Here is a 17,327-nt window from a genome sequence, read left to right as displayed (position 1 = left end):
CACACCCCACTCGTCTTACAAAATACTTTGGGCCCCGGGGGATGGTGTCTGAAATGAAATGAAATTGTATTTGTATAGCGCATTCTTCCCTAAGGCCTTGTAGCGCTTGTGGATTGCTTGAGATTCGCAGTGATTTAGGGGACATTGCGGAAAAATGAAAGTGATTTAGGGGACATTGCGGAAAAATGGGGCAGAAAACTGTTTGGGGAGTAAAGCCACGTGCTCCTATCTATCTATCTATCTATCTATCTATCTATATATATATATATATATATATATATATATATATATATATATATCAAACAAGTTTACCACTGTAAACATGGGTCGCGCTCACGGGTATGTGGAATTTATTTTATTGTGAAAAAGTAGGTCACGATGGCCCCCACGCATTTTGATCTCGGGAAGACCTTGATCACGGGTATGTCATTGCCTGGTCAGGTATTATCTCACAACAAGGTCTCTATCGGAGGAATTATTACCATCCACAGTACCACTCCACTATATAATACTCACAAAAAGTAACCTAATGGTTTAATAACTAGAATGTGAATATGGATGTGCAGAAACCAAACTAAAAAAAGCTAGGGAAAATGAGCATTTGCTTGCTAAAGACGAGAACCCTCACTCACCACTTCGATGACATGCTTCATCATTGGGTTCCCTCTTGCACACAGTGCCCGTAAGGTGCGCTGTGTGGGCTACAACTCTCCCTCAGGAGAGGAGTGTGAGGTGTTTTCACTCCAATGTTGTATATGAGTGAGGGGCAGAGTGCAAAAATAATATTAAATGTGCATTAAAACCATCTCATATGGGGAAAATTATTTGAATGGGTATCCCCAATGAGTGGAGTTAAAAAACAGTTTAACAATAGGGGGTAAGGATGTTCCCTATCTGACTAGGTCAACATGTTTCTGGTTCGTGGCATTCTTCAGGACCATTGTCTTGTCACTCTGCTAAACTTTGTGATAAACAAAAAAAACATACTTATATGAGTTTTCTCAGGATCAACTTCAGTCTAGTCTGCTTGCAGTAGCAGACTAATTATCTGCCTCTACCGTTAACCGGTCCTCTATCTACATGTGGGTACCAAATATACCGGCATATATGTCCGTAAATAGAGGCCAAGGGGAGGCCAATCTAAATATCGTCATGTGCTGCATCCAATCTGTTAACTTTACATGTGCATTATGGGAAACGTAGTGTTAACAAGTGAAAATAAGCGATTAAACAAATCCTTGGTTGGAATTACAAAAACCACTCCACTAAGCAAACATTATACCAAAAAACGGGGGTTATAAAACAAATTTGATGGTGATTAAACGTATTAGTAACATTATCATACCAAGATGTAAAAGAACCACTTTCCATCTTTTCTGGCAATTGCAACTTATGCTCGATAAACTCTCAAAATTCCATTTATTACATTCATTTAATTTAATTCAAAGGTTTAACAGTTGCAGTCATACTCTGGAGCTTCTTTGTCAACCTGTTGTGGCATGCGTGTGCAGTGGCACTGGAGGAGGCAGGATGCACTCCCGGCTCGGATACTCTCCGCGCCCGTCAGTGGTACTCACAGGAGCCCGGGGCACTTAGTGGGGAGCAGCCAGACCGCCACAAAGAGCGCCTGCACACGAGTATCACTTGCACGAGTATCGCCTGCATGCTCGGGGGAGCGGGCTCCTCAGAAGGGACTCTTCTCCTCGTCCAGTGGTCCTCTGGCAGGTCAGGGCTGGGATTAGGGTGACCAACTGGCATTGGTGCAAATTCAGGACGGTGAGTGTAAAAATTCAGGACAGAGGGTCAAAATTCAGGACACAAATTCAGGACAGGAGGTCAAAATTCAGGACAAAACTTCAGGACAATAGGTATCAGCGGGGATCAGCGGGGATGCCGAAGTTGACGCCCCCAGGTTTCAACAAGGACTGCGGGCGGTCGCCAGCTGGATGACGTCCAATTGTCTTCAGCTAAACGCTAGTAAGACCGAGGTCATGGTCTTTGGCAGACAGCCGGAACTGTGGGGAGAGAGATGGTGGCCGGGGGAGTTGGGTCCTGCTCCCATCCCAGTCGCCGAGCTTAAGAACCTCGGGGTCTGGCTGGACCCTTCCCTTACGTTTGTATGCCACACCAAACGCACGGCTGTCTGCTGCTTCGGCATCTTGCGTGGGCTCCGTCCTGTGCTAAAGTTCTTCGATGCCCCTACCAGGCAACTCATGATCCAAGCTACTGTCATCTCCAGGCTGGATTATGCGAGTTCCCTGCTGGCCGGTTTGAATGTGGCAGAGATCGGGCGCTTACAGAGGATTCAGAACGCCGCAGCGAGAGCAGTGGTAGGCCTCCCAAGATTCTGTCCTACCTCCAGCACCCTACGGTCACTGCATTGGCTTCCGGTGGCCCAGCGGATCCAGTTTAAGGTCCTCTGCGTCGCCTATAAAATCTTGAAGGGGTCCCCGGCAACGATCCTTACGGCCCTCCTGGCCAATTACATCCCAGCGCGACCCTTAAGATCGGCAGACCTCGAACTGGCCGTTGTGCCGCGCTTCAAGCGAAGTAGGGCCGGTGGACGCTCATTTCGAGTGCGTGCAGCTGCTCTGTGGAATTCCTTACCCCCGGCAATTCGCGCTATGAGCGATTTACTTTCCTTTCGTCGCGCGGTGAAAACGTTTTTATTCCCTTAGTTGTATACTTATGTTGTTTATTGTTTAGTTGTGTTGTGCAGCTGCCTTGTCGGGCGCCAGGACGCTCCTTAGCTGGAGCATCTGTGCGCCAAATAAAAACGCATAACATAACATAACATAACGTATGTTTTACAGACACATCAGAGGTCGCGCAATAGTATATAAGTAAGCCCAGCCATTTCCAAACATATTCAACCGTTTGCAAACCTATCCATCATGTATCCTTCCATCTATCATTTCACTCATCCATCCCTTCATCCATCCCCTCATCCATCCTTTCACTCATCTCCATTATCCATCCATCCACCATTTCACCCTATCCATCTGTACACTTATCCATCCACTCTTTATCCCATCCATCCATTCACTCATCCATGCAGCCATTTACCCTTTCACCAATCCAGCCATACTTTCACTTACTAATCCTTCCACCCATCCACTATTTTAGTCATCCATCCATCCTCCCTTTCTCTCTCCATCGACCCTTTCACTTAGCCATCCTTCCTTCCATCCATCCATCCACCCACCCATCCATCCATCTACTCATCCACTCATGAATCCATCCATTGATCCTATCACTCATCCATCTATCATTTCACTCCTTCACACATCTATTCATCCTTTTGTCCATCTACCCTCCCTTTCACTCACTCATCCATCCTTACATCCACCCTTTCACTCATACGTCCATTCATTCACCTTGCACTTATCAATCCACCAATCCATCCATCATTTCACTCATCCACCTACCCATCCATCATCCACCCAACCATCCATCCACCCACCCACCCATCCATCATTTCACCGACCCACGATCCAATCCACTGATCCATCCTTTCACCCACCCACTATCCACCCACTCATCCATCCATCCTTTCACCCACCCATCCATCCATCCTTTCACCCACCCACTCATCATCCATCCATCCTTTAACCCACCAACTCTCCATCCATCCATCCTTTAACCCACCAACTCTCCATCCATCCATCCTTTCATCCATCCATCCTTTCACCCACCCATCATCCATCCATCCATCTGTCCTTCCCCTCATCATCCATCCTTCCCCTCATCATCCATCCATCCTTTTCCCTCACCATCCATCCTTTTCCCTCATCATCCATCCATCCTTTTCCCTCATCATCCATCCATCCATCCATCCATCCATCCATCCATCCATCCATCCTTCTACCCACCCACTCATCATCCATCCATCCATCCTTCCCCTCATCATCCATCCATCCATCCTTCCCCTCATCATCCATCCTTTTACCACCCCCTCATCATCCATCCATTCCCTAATCATCCATCCATCCATCCTTTCACACACCCCCTCATCACCCATCCATCCATCCATCCATCCACCCTTCCCCTCATCATCCATCCTTTCACCCACCCCCTCATCATCCATCCATCCATCCTTCTACCCACCCACTCATCATCCATCCATCCTTCCCCTCATCATCCATCCATCCTTCCCCTCATCATCCATCCATCCTTTTACCACCCCCTCATCATCCATCCATTCCCTAATCATCCATCCATCCATCCACACACCCCCTCATCATCCATCCATCCACCCTTCCCCTCCTCACCCATCCATCCATCCACCCTTCCCCTCATCATCCATCCTTTCACCCTTCCCCTCATCATCCATCCTTTCACCCTTCCCCTCATCATCCATCCTTTCACCCTTCCCCTCATCATCCATCCTTTCACCCACCCCCTCATCATCCATCCATCCATCCCCCTCATCATCCATCCATCCATCCATCCATCCATCCATCCTTCCCCTCATCATCCATCCTTCCCCTCATCATCCATCCATCCTTTCACCCACCCATCCTTCCTTCCCCTCTATCCATCCCCTCATCCATCCATCCATCCCCTCATCCATCCATCCCCTCATCCATCCATCCATCCCCTCACCCATCCCCTCACCCATCCATCCATCCATCCCCTCACCCATCCATCCTTCCCCTCATCCATCCATCCTTCCCCTCATCCATCCATCCTTCCCCTCCATCCATCCATCCATCCTTCCCCTCCATCCATCCATCCATCCTTCTCCTCATCCATCTTTCCCCTCATCCATCATCCAGCTACCCTTCCACCCATACATTCAGCTATTTACATTTTCTCTCCATCCTTCCCCTCACTCATCAATCCATCCATCCTCTCTCAGCCATTTATTCAATCTTTCATTCATCCAGTCACCCTTTCACTAATTCATCCAGCCATTCACCCATCCCTTCACTTACTTCCTCGCCGACCTTTCCATATTAATTTTGAGCTGAGCCCTTTTGAGAAGAGGCCCATGAAGAACTTCACCCTCGCTGCAGGGGCCGTTCCAGGACTGGGACGGAAGCCACCCAGGGAGGAGACAGGATCCACCACAGGGGGGGACAAGAGCCACCACAGGGGGGGGTGGACTGGAGCCACAACATGGGGGGACAGGAGCCATCCCAGGCGTGGGGTGGACTAGAGCCACCACATGGGGGGACAGGTGCCATCACTGAGGGGAGGGCAGGAGCCATCACAGGAGAGGGAACACAGGGGTGGGTATGCAGTATTCTAGAATCATCTTGGGCTCCTCTCCTGCACAAGACAACGAGACGACAGGCTCTCTGTCCAAAATGCCATCCCCCACTGTGATGTACAGTACTTACAGGAGATACTCTAAGAGAACTGATTGAACTAATTGTCCTCCATACTTTGTTAATCAGTGTGGGTGCGATTGTGCCATTTCTTTATTTTCTCACATTGTAGACTGCATGTTTGAAGATCCAAGGTTTGCTTACAATTTAGTGACAGTAATTAAGCTATGTGAAGAGAACTACAAGCTGCCTCGGTGTAATCAGGGGTGTAATCTGGCTGAGTCTCGGATGTTTGGGGCCCTGGGTAGAAATGGAATGTGTGAGCCCCCCTCTAAATAGCAGAGACATGACACATTCAGGGCTGTTTGCATGTGAATAGATGTCTCTGCTCCTGAACCGGCAGCCCCTCCCTCTCAGTCACCTTCAAGCACCTCTTAACAGCTCATCAAGGGCTGGAGGTGTGAGGGTAGCCATCCCGCTGTGCCTCTCCAATACTGCAGGGCATCTGAGGAGCTTTGGTGCAGCATCGGAGTGAAGAAAAGAGGTGGGTGCAAGCTGTGCCGACTTTAGGGTGGAGCAACCGGTGCCCTGTTAAAGTGACGGACAAATGGCGTCCGTTAAAGATTCCTTCACGGACAACGGACAGACGGCCGAAATTAACGACTGTCCGTGAAATTTACGGACGGTTGGTCACCGTAGCTGGGATACACAGCCAGCGGTGCCTCCACATAGTGCGCACGGACCCTCCTCGGGCATCCCCTGGTAACACCAGGAACCAGAGAGGCTAGTTGTGGCAGAGGAGGAGGCGACGAGCCCAGCCGGGGGTGCAGGCGTGAGGGGAAGGGATAAGCAGCAGCGACCGGCGGCGGGTGGGGAGGTGGTGAGGCATCAAGCCCAAATTTGCAGCACACAGGGAGGGAAACTTCGCCTAGTAAGTGATCGGCGTGGGGAAGGCAGGGGGCGTGGGTGTGGGTTTGAAGTTGCTGCGAGCTGGGAGGAACCTCTGCACTCGCAAGAATCAGCATACACAGGAGGAGGGCGGGGGGCATAGCCGGGGGTTGCACAGATCCTGAAAAGTCTTCGCCAGTGGCAGTCTCCAGGACAAAAGGGGGAAGGCACCGAGGCAGACAGATTAAACATAGAGACAGAGGAGCGAGTGGGAGGGTGCGTGCCACCGGTAGAGCGGCGGCGGACGCGCACACCTTTGCTTCTTTTTAACAGCGTGACAACGCTCTTCAAAAAACGGTCTTTCATACCATTTGAGAGAACACAGTTCTTGTCGCTTAAACCCGGGGTGATAACATGCTCTTTTCGGGTGATGTTCACTCACTAGGGAGATCACGCAATAAGCATGAGTGCTGAAATAATTTGACATGGACACAGCACCCTGCCACGACAGGCGCTAGAATATAACATATCCTCATCAGCCTGGTACCACGAGCCTGCTTTAATTCAGCACTCCATGCCTCTTTGTTATCGCCCCCCCCCCCGCGGAAGTTGAGTGGTGTAGTGGGAAGACACTGTGTGTTTGGTTGTGCGGCATGTCTTTAAAGTCGCCTCCTCCTACATGCTTACCTCACCCCCGCCCCCCACTCTCGCGTCTCGCATTGGAGGAGGGGGTGTTGGGTGGGGGCTGCGGCCCACCGATCGCACCGAGGGCTGACGGTGCTGCGGGGGAGAGAGGGGGACTGGCAGTGAAGGAAGGCGGAGCAGGCTGGCACCGGGCAGCGAGAGATCCGGGGAGGGGGCAAGCTTGGAGACCCGGCAGGGGCAGGATTAGAACAGAAGGTATAGGGGGTGGGGGACAAGAGCGTAGAGTTGTGTGTGTGTGTGTGTGAGACACTGTGTGTGTGTGTGTGTGTGTGTGTGAGACACTGTGTGTGTGTGTGTGAGAGAGAGAGACTGTGTGTGTGTGTGAGACACTGTATGTGTGAGTGAGACACTGTGTGTGTGTGTGTGTGTGTGAGACACTGTGTGTGAGACTGTATGTGTGTGAGACTGTGTGTGTGTGAGACACTGTGTGTGTGTGTGAGACACTGTGTGTGTGTGTGTGAGACACTGTGTGTGTGTGAGACACTGTGTGTGTGGAGACACTGTGTGTGTGGAGACACTGTGTGTGTGGAGACACTGTGTGTGTGTGGAGACACTGTGTGTGTGTGGAGACACTGTGTGTGTGTGGAGACACTGTGTGTGTGTGGAGACACTGTGTGTGTGTGTGGAGACACTGTGTGTGTGTGGGAGACTGTGTGTGTGAGACTGTGTGTGTGAGACTGTGTGTGTGAGACTGTGTGTGTGAGACTGTGTGTGTGAGACTGTGTGTGTGAGACTGTGTGTGTGAGACTGTGTGTGTGAGACTGTGTGTGAGACTGTGTGTGTGAGACACTGTGTGTGAGACACTGTGTGTGAGACACTGTGTGTGAGACACTGTGTGTGAGACACTGTGTGTGAGACACTGTGTGTGAGACACTGTGTGTGTGTGACTGTGTGTGTGTGAGACTGTGTGTGTGAGACTGTGTGTGTGAGACTGTGTGTGTGAGACTGTGTGTGTGTGTGTGTGAGACACTGTGTGTGTGAGACGGTGTGTGTGTGAGAGTGTGTGTGTGAGACTGTGTGTGTGAGACTGTGTGTGTGAGACTGTGTGTGTGAGACTGTGTGTGTGTGTGAGACTGTGTGTGTGTGTGTGTGAGACTGTGTGTGTGTGTGTGAGACTGTGTGTGTGTGTGTGAGACTGTGTGTGTGTGTGTGAGACTGTGTGTGAGAGACTGTGTGAGACTGTGTGTGTGAGACTGTGTGTGTGTGTGAGACTGTGTGTGTGTGTGTGAGACTGTGTGTGTGTGTGTGAGACTGTGTGTGTGTGACTGTGTGTGTGTGTGAGAGACTGTGTGTGTGTGAGACTGTGTGTGTGTGAGACTGTGTGTGTGAGAGACTGTGTGTGTGTGTGTTTGAGACTGTGTGAGACACTGTGTGTGACACTGTGTGTGTGTGTGTGCGTGAGACACTGTGTGAGAGACACAGAGACACTGTGTGAGAGACACAGAGACACTGTGTGAGACACGGTGTGTGTGAGACACGGTGTGTGTGTGTGTGAGACACGGTGTGTGTGTGTGTGTGAGACATGATGTGTGTGTGTGTGTGAGACACGGTGTTTGTGTGAGACACTGTTTGAGACACTGTCTCTACTATTCTCTCTACTACTCACTAGTATTCACCCTAATATTCTCTCTACTACTCTCTACCTACTACTCTACTCTTTACCTACAACTCTACTACTCCACTCTCTCCTACTCCACTCTCTCCTACTTTCTACTACTCTACTCATTTCAATTAGTTTATTTGTTACGGAACTCCAACGGAGGTCCACAAAAATACACCAATACAATAACAATAAAAAAGACATACTTTATAACAAATACAATTCTAATAAATATCCAGGAATATTTTAAAAAATTGAAATATTCTATAACAAGTCATTTCATTTGGAGGGGACAACACAAAAGATCATGCCTCCTGAGCAGAACGAATATTACATTTAATAAATAAGGGTCTCAAAAACATTCGCCTTGCCCTTAGAAGTTCTGGGCACACAAATAACACATGATTAAGATCCTGTATCTGGGAACAACAAAGTTCACAGATTCTCTCCTCTCTAGGAGTATTTTCCCAAATGCCCAATACTTCTCCCAAGGGCAGTAGGTTAGTTCTTAAAGGTAGTATTAGCCTTCTGATTCCGTGTGGGATATTCCATGAGAGATAGGGCTGGGGTCTGCTCCCCATCGCACTCGCACAGATCACCCCATTACGGGCTTTAGGGTGACTTAAAGCTTTATCTCTTGCCATACTAATCGTGCTTATGGACTTGTTTAGAAATAACTCCAATACAGGCTTTGGCATGGGTAAATCACAGTTTAAATTAAGCCCAAATAAATGGTTTGCATTGGCTAATCTAAAAAAAGCTGATTTATCTTTTAATTTTGCAAAAATTTCCAACTTCAAGGCTGCCCTTAAGGTGCCCTCATCCCCCCAAAAAAGGGAGTTATACTCTACTCACTCTACTACTCTCTCTCTACTCACTCTCTACTACTTTCTACTCACTCTCTACTACTCGATCCTACTCGATACTACTCACTCTACTACTCAATACTACTTACTCTCTACTACTCGATACTACTCTCTCTACTACTCACTCTACTACTACTCTCTACTACTCTCTACCTCTCGCGCTACCTCTCGCTGTGCCTCTACTGCTCTCTACGCGCACACACATGCACATATATATATATATATATACACGTATACATATGCATATGCATTCATATATGCATGTGTATGTATATACATACATAAACATATATATAATCTGCAGATCTATATAAATAGAAATATAAATGCATGCATACATATACATGTATGCATACAAATGCATGTTATGTACATGAACGTTTGAAAGATACTAAAAATCTAAGCTAAAAAGCCACCTAATTACAAACAGAAGTGCTTTAACTTAAACGAGGGCGAAACCTATTGCATTTTCAATGCTCGTTATATAGTAGCTGCAGGAGGTACTGCTGTAGAAAAGTTTCTAGATTCAGTCTGACGCCTGGGGATGATTCTAAGGTAAGGAATCTGCGGTTAGAGTGCCGGTTACATACTACAGTGCTGCTGCGAAAGATAAAATAATTGCGATAACTGTGCAGATATTTTCTAACAATAAAGTGTACTTTAAGAGGAATAATGCTATGAACACCTCTATGGCAAATCTATTTTACAGTAACAAATTAAATAGCAATTCTTACTTGTATTCAGATTCAACCATATTTTCAGGATCAGCCTGTTCTATAGCTTCCTCAAAAAATTCTTCTAATGCAGGCATAAATTCTCTGGAAAAAAAATCATATTTGTAATGGTTATGCCAAACACATAATTGACAAATTACACATCGTATTGCTATCCTGCAACGAACCCAATTCTCACTCAGAAGGTCACTGAATTACAAACTAAAATGGCAACTACCAGCATGTGGCACAGAGATCAGGGCTACACTTTGTGGGAACGTCATATTAGGGGCTTAGCAAAGGGGAAACATAGTTTCCTTGTGGGGAAACACTGGGAAAATACTTTTTCCTATTGTATTTGCAGTCGCTTAAACTAGCAGAATTGCAAATACTGGCAATCTGCAAAGTGTACCAAAGGCAGAATTTACAGCTGGATGTCAGGAACATCTCAGTTGTTATGGCCCCAGTTTTATTTCTTTGATGAAAAAGTGCAAATCTAAGACAGGAGTAAGGAATATGCTACTTACCAGTATGCATCTGTTCTTGGTATGTAGGGCTGCTGACATTCATATCTTGTGCATAGATCGCCGCCTAGTGTTGGGTCCGGATGATTGCACCTTGTCCTGGAAGAGTCTTCGAAGTATCACAAGATAGGTGACTCCTCCCCTGGACTACAGTGCGCATGGGCATCTTCTCCATCCCCAGATTGTTTTTCGCCATTGTGGCAGAGATGGAGTATAGCAAAGTAAGAGATGGCCATGCAAAAAGAGAATCCTGCAGCTGCAACAGGCACCGGGGAGGAGGGTGGGCGAAATGAATGTCAGCAGCCCTACATGCCAAGAACAGATGCATACTGGCATGTGGGCTGCTGAATTCATATCTTGTGCATAGACTGTATAGCAGTATCTCCTCTAGCGGTGGTCACCTGTACCGGCTGCAGCAGTCTGAAAAAGAGTTTTAAGGACAGCCTGGCCCACAGCAGCTTGCTGCTTTGATTGCACGTCTACACAATAGTGTTTAGTGAAAGTGTGTATGGTAGACCATGTCGCTGCCCTACATATGTCTTCAAGGGGAATATTCCCTAGAAAACCATGGATGCCCCCATTTTACACGTAGAGTGTGCTCTTGGGGGAACTGTTAGAGTGCGTTTAGCTTTTTTGAATGCATTTAAATATCCATCTGGCTATTTCTGATTTTGAGATGGGGTTACCTTTATGTTGTGGTGAAAAATCAACAAAAAGTTGCTTTGTTTTCCTAAATGATTTAGTCCTGTCAACATAATATAGCAGAGCTCTCCTTACATCTAGTGTGTGTAGGGCTCTTTCAGCTACTGACTGTGGGTTTTGGAAGAAAACTGGCAGTTCTATTGATTGATTGATTGATATGGAAAGTGGATATGACTTTTGGCATAAACTTAGTGTTGGTCCTAAGTACTACCCTATTTGCATGTATTTGCATGAAGGGTTCCTGAATTGTTAGTGCCTGAAGCTCACTCACTCGCCTGAGGGAGGTAATGGCAATCAAGAATGCCACCTTCAATGTTAGAAATGGCAATTCACATGAGTGGAGTGGTTCGAAAGGAGGTCCCATAAGTCTGGTAATTACCAAATTTAAGTTCCAGACTGGGGAAGGTGGGTGTTTTGGAGGGATTATCCTTTTAAGACCCTCCATAAAAGCCTTGATTGGTGGTACCTTAAACAGGGAAAGGTGTTGCCTGTTCTGGAGATATGCTGAAATAGCAGCAAGATGTAGCCATTTAGAAGGATATGCTAGATTACATCTTTGAAGATGCAAGAGGTAACAGATAATGTTTTGGATGGAAGCATCTAATGGATTGATTTGGTTATTGTTAAAATAAATTACAAATCTTTTCCATTTAGCTGCATAGCATGCTCTAGTAGTTGGCCGTCTTGCCTCCTTGATAATGTTAATGCAATCAGGAGGTAAGTTAAGGTATCCGAACTGTAAGACCTCAGGAGCCAGATCGCTAGGTTCGTCTGAATGGGATCTGGGTGCCTGATTTCTCCATGGCTCTGAGTTAAAAGATGGGGGAGAGGCGCAACCTTTGATGGGGGAACTACTGAAAGTTCCAGGAAGGTTGTGTACCATGGCTGTCTTGCCCATGTGGGAGCAACCAGGATCATTGTGAGTGACTGTTGACGTAGTTTGCGTGCCACTAGCGGAATCATAGGAGCTGGTGGAAAAGCGTACGCAAATCTGCCTGACCAGTTCATACATATCGCATTGCCCTGTGACAACGGATGTGGGAACCTGGCGGCAAAGTACTGGCATTTTGAGTTTTCGTTTGTGGCAAACAGATCTAGCACTGGATGCCCTCATTTCTGGAAGAATGGTTGGAGAACTTGAGGGTGAATCTCCCATTCGTGTAGCTGTTGGCTGTGTCTGCTTAACAGGTCTGTTACTTGTTTGTCTTTCCCTGGCAGGTGTTCTGCTACAAGAATTTTTTTTCTTGGAATTGTCCACTTCAATATGCTCTGTGCTAAGTGGGACAGCTGTGGAGAGTGTGTCCCTCCTTGTTTCTGGATATAGTACATGGCTGTCATGTTGTCTGTCCAGATCAACACAGCCTTGCTGTACAAGTATTTCTGGAATGCTTTTAGTGCCAGAAATATTGCTAGCAACTCTAGTTGGTTGATATGCAGTTTCTTTTGTTTGATTGTCCAGATCCCTTTGACTGTGTATTGAAGGAAGTGGGCTTCCCAACCTGTCAGTGATGCGTCCGCTGTTAGTACTACTTGTGGAACCGGCTCTTGGAACAGTCGGCCCTTGGAAAGGTTTTGTGGGTTCCACCACTGCAGAGAGTTGTAAGCGTGACTGTCTACCAACACTAGGTCCTTTAGTTGTCCCTGAGCTTGGTTCCACTGCCGTGCTAGGCATTTTTGCAGTGGACGCATTTGAAGTCGGGCATGAGGGACAATGAATATGCAGGAGGCCATCATTCCTATGAGCTGCATCAACACTTGAGCTGGCAAAGAGTGTTGTGGCTGATATCTTTGAATGAGAGTCTGCATGTTGGCTATCCTGGCTGAATTTGGATACGCCTTTGCTACTGAGGTATCTATTGTAGCCCCCAGATATTGCTGTATGTGGGGGGGGGGGGCTGTAGATGTGATTTTGGGTAGTTTATGGAAAACCCCAGGCTGTGTAGCAGCTGGAGTGTTTGAGACTTATGGCTTGCACACTGCGCGTACGAGTTTGCTTTTATGAGCCAATCGTCCAGGTATGGAAACACGTGGATGAGTTGCCTTCTGAGGTGTGCAGCTACTACCGCTAAACATTTTGTGAACACTCTTGGGGCTGTGGTTACCTCGAAGGGGAGAAACTTGAACTGATAATGTTGACCTTCTATTGTGAACCTGAGTTATTTCCTGTGAGCTGGATGTATAGGTATGTGAAAATATGCGTCCTTGAGGTCTAATGTTGCTAGGAAGTCGCCTTGCTGGAGTAACGGGAGTACTTGTTGTAGAGTGATCATATGGAAGTGCTCCAAGAGTATGTATTGGTTTAGCGGTCTGAGGTCCAATATTGGTCTGAGGGAACCGTCCTTTTTGGCAATAAGGAAGTATAGTGAGTATATTCCTGCCCCTTGGTGTTGAAAAGGGACTGGCTCTATAGCCCCCTTTTCTAGCATGGATTTCACCTCTTGTTGTGACAGGGGATGTGTTCTTTGGACATAGGATGGTGTTTGGGTGGTATGTTGGGTGGAGTAGAAGTGAGTTCCAAGCAATAACCATACTGGATAATTTGTCTCACCCGCCTGTCGGTTGTAATTGCGTTCCAGACTGGTAGGAATTGTCTGACTCTGCTTCCGACTGGTGTTAGATGGTCTGGAGGGAGTGTGATGAAATCACTGTTTGGCGGCAGTGGAGGCTCTGGTATTATTGCCGCCACGTCCTTTGCCCTTGATATTATTGCCCCTACAACCTCCCTTGTTGGAGCCTTTAGTAAATGAACTTTGGGTGTTGCTTTTATATGTAGAGGAAATCTGTGAAGTGTTGCCTCGTGCGGTGCCTCTGTAGGAGGAGCGACAAAAGGAACCTCTATGTTGTTGAAACTGCAGTGCGCCCATAGATTTAGCCGTTTCTGTAGCTTTTTTCATTTTGTCTAAAATGGTATCTACTGCAGGGCCAAACAGGAAGTCTTGATTAACTGGTTGGTTGAGGATGGTGGATTGCACCTTGTTCTTAAAACCAGAGATGCGTAGTGGATGACCTTGTTTTTTAACGAGTCCCCTTTCTCCCAAATGCCTTGTTTTAGCGTAGTGACACTGACCAAATACACTCTGGGTTTCCGAGGTTTGCCTACTTGTTCATTAGAGAATACTGCCTATTATAGCTCCGCACCCCAACAACATGTGTGTGAGAAAGTGCCATCTTTTTTGCATGGTATGCCCCCACTTTTTGCTGAATTGCTGATGAGCTTTGACTGAGTGTGCCCTGGGCTCCTGCCAATCAGGTGTCCAGGGCCTATGTTCCTTCCCTAAAACTGTATTGAAGCTAAAACCTGTTGCCATCTCTGGCCACATATCAACCCCTGGTAAATGGTACCATGGGTACCTAAGGCATTGTGACCAGAGAAGACCCCTAAGGGCTGCAGCACTTATTTTGCCACCCTTAGGGGCCCTCTACCCTGTAAAACACACACACTGCCTTTGCAGGCTGAGTGCCCTGGTGCAGAACTAAACAAAGAGAGTCGACCTGGCACACATCCCTGTGTGCCAGGCCCACAACCCTGGCATAGATCAGTCACCCCTCTAGCTGGGTGCCCTATGCCAGTGGTGTGGGCACAGGTGCATGAGCCCTGTGCCCATACAGTACCCAGGGCCATTCCTGGGAACTGTAAGTGCAGAGATGCCATTAAGAGTATATGGTGCTGGGAGGTTGTCATTACGAACTCCACGGCACCATAATGGCTACACTGAAGACTGACAAGTTTGATATCAAACTTCTCAGCACATTAAACCTACACTGATGCCAGTGTGGGATTTAATGTAAAATGCACTACAGAGGGCATCTTAGGGATGCCCCCTCAAACCTAACCTACAATCCACGTCTGGTCTGAGAGGCTGCCCCACAGCAGACATGTTGCTGGACCCCTGGGTGAAGAGCCCCACGCTCTACTGGGCGTGCAGCAATGCACATCCTGGGCGAGGTGCTAGGTCTCCTCCCCTAGGATGGGCAGGGGGAAACTTTAAAGACATGCCGCCTTTGTGAGCTTTTCCAGGCCACTTGCAGTACCCAGCAACTGGCCCCCACCAGTTCTGATCCCCACTCCGGCGGGAAGACTGGCGGGAAACCCTACGTCAGGAAAGGGGGTGTGCCAGCATGTGCCAACTACACCCCTCAGGTGGAGGAGGCGAGGTAAAGCACTACTCCGGGCCACTGCCATCTTGAGGATGGGGAGCCCTACCCATTCACAGCTAGGCTCCTGCCCCCCCTCCCCCAAGAGAGGAGCAGGTTAGGGGGGTACCCACCCCAGGACAGGGACCTATTGGTCCCTGCTTTCACCCTACCTGTAACACCCCTAAATTTCGTATTTAGGGGCACCCTGAACCTTCCTTTCTTAGATCCCGATCTGAAAAGAAGAAAGAAGATCAAGAAGAAGACCCGCCGTGCAGCTGCTAACAAAAGGACAACACCAACTGACTTGGCCCCAACCCTACAGGCCTGTCGATCCTTGAACCTGCTCCTGATCAATCCCAGCGACTCATGCGAGTAGCAAGCTTGAAAACCTGCCTTGACCCTCTGAAAGACTGGAACTCCCAAAAGCAGTGGTTCTGCTCCAACAGCAATACCCTTGGTGCCAGCCAGGTACCGCAAACCCAGCCCACTCTGAACCCGGCGAGCCGGGCCTGTGCCTGAGTGACCCAAGACCACGAGGACGTCCCCGAAGTCCAGTGCCCAAAGACACTCCTCGACGAACCAGATGACACCTGCAGCCTCACAACCAGGCACCCCTCCAACCGTGACCAGCCGAGGGCAAGATTTCAAGACACCTAAAGACATCCCTGCAACCGGTGCCCCACAGCCCCCTGTGCCCAATTCCTGGGTGCCTACCTATCCTCCAAGACCCCAAGTTACCTCTCGAAGTGTTGGTCGCTCCCGAAGAATCTCAGTCTCTGAGCCTGCAACCTTTTTCCACTTTCCAAGATCTCCACTGAATAACATTGAGCGCCCAACGGCTCAAAAGCACCCTGCACCCAGCCGCCCGAATGCCCCCTGGCAGTGCAACCTTGGTCCTAACCTACTTCCCCATTTGCCCTGAGCAAGTGACCAGGAGCCCTGCCTCTCATTGGATAACATTGGGCCTAACTACCTCTGCACCCGGCTGCCCCTGGGCCGCTGAGGGTGAACCAACTGTACCTATCTGACCCTGGGGGACCCCTGAGTCTATTTCCAGAACCTTAACTCTGCCTGTCAAGTACTTACCTAAAAGCCGATAACTCTCTTTCCTTCCACAGGGTAACGTTGGCTGGTTTCTCTCCAAAATTCTTTCAAGTGTGGAGTTTTGAAACTCCAAAACATTCATCTAAAATCAGCCGAACGAATTCCGATTTACTCACCTGTTATTAGGAGAGACCTCAGTGCTGCATCTTTTAGCCCAGCACAAACCCTGAAAAGTAATTTTAACCGTACTTACCAGTAACCTGAATTTTCTTCCATAGGAAACCATTGACTGTTTCTGTGAAATTTGTTTTAAGTGTCGATTTTTGCAAACTACAAATATTCTTTAAAAATTCTACCAACTACCAAAGCGTAATTGCTTACCTGTTTTAGATAGATGTCCCAGTGCTGAACCTAGGAGTCCACTACTGGATTACAAAAGTAACGTGAACATACTATAACATTGGTAATTTCAACTGAAAAAGTTTGTCAACTTTTAAAATACTAGAATATTTCTTAAAAATCACTACTGTAACCAAAACTGTTTACAGGACGTGTCCCTTGACTGAATCTAGGATCCAGTCTTGTGGTTAGAAAAGTCATCTACAAAGTAATTAATTGCATTTAACTGAAAATTTCCATTGAGCTCAATGTTGCTTTGTATTTGAAATTGTGTTGCTAATTGCAACAAACTAACTCTTGGATTCCAAAAGTCTAATGCCTATTTGAAAAGTATTTAACTAAAGTGTAACTCATTCTGAGAAAGTATATTTTGATAGCTTGTTGGTTCTAAAATAAATCAACTATATCTTTTGATATACAACAATTGGCCTAGAGTTCAGTTCTTGAGTGTGTGAGACCATTTGGTGACTCAACAA

General features: G+C 47.5%; 1 protein-coding gene across 2 annotated transcripts in view; it reads right to left on the bottom strand.

The window, feature by feature from the left end:
- THOC1 (THO complex subunit 1) overlaps positions 1 to 17,327 on the bottom strand; it is a 449,280-nt gene that overhangs the window by 61,938 nt on the left and 370,015 nt on the right. For both annotated transcript variants that reach the window (XM_086965617.1, XM_086965619.1), the window contains exon 18: positions 10,067 to 10,150. In XM_086965617.1, the coding sequence (XP_086821743.1) occupies positions 10,067 to 10,150 (84 nt within the window). The remainder of the gene's footprint in view (positions 1 to 10,066; positions 10,151 to 17,327) is intronic.

The sequence above is a fragment of the Lissotriton vulgaris genome, chromosome 4_1, assembly GCF_964263255.1.
Source record: "Lissotriton vulgaris chromosome 4_1, aLisVul1.2, whole genome shotgun sequence".
In the NCBI taxonomy this organism is placed as follows: Eukaryota; Metazoa; Chordata; class Amphibia; order Caudata; family Salamandridae; genus Lissotriton; species Lissotriton vulgaris.
Note: the sequence above shows the minus strand (reverse complement) of the source record. Positions and strands in the feature narration are given on the sequence as shown.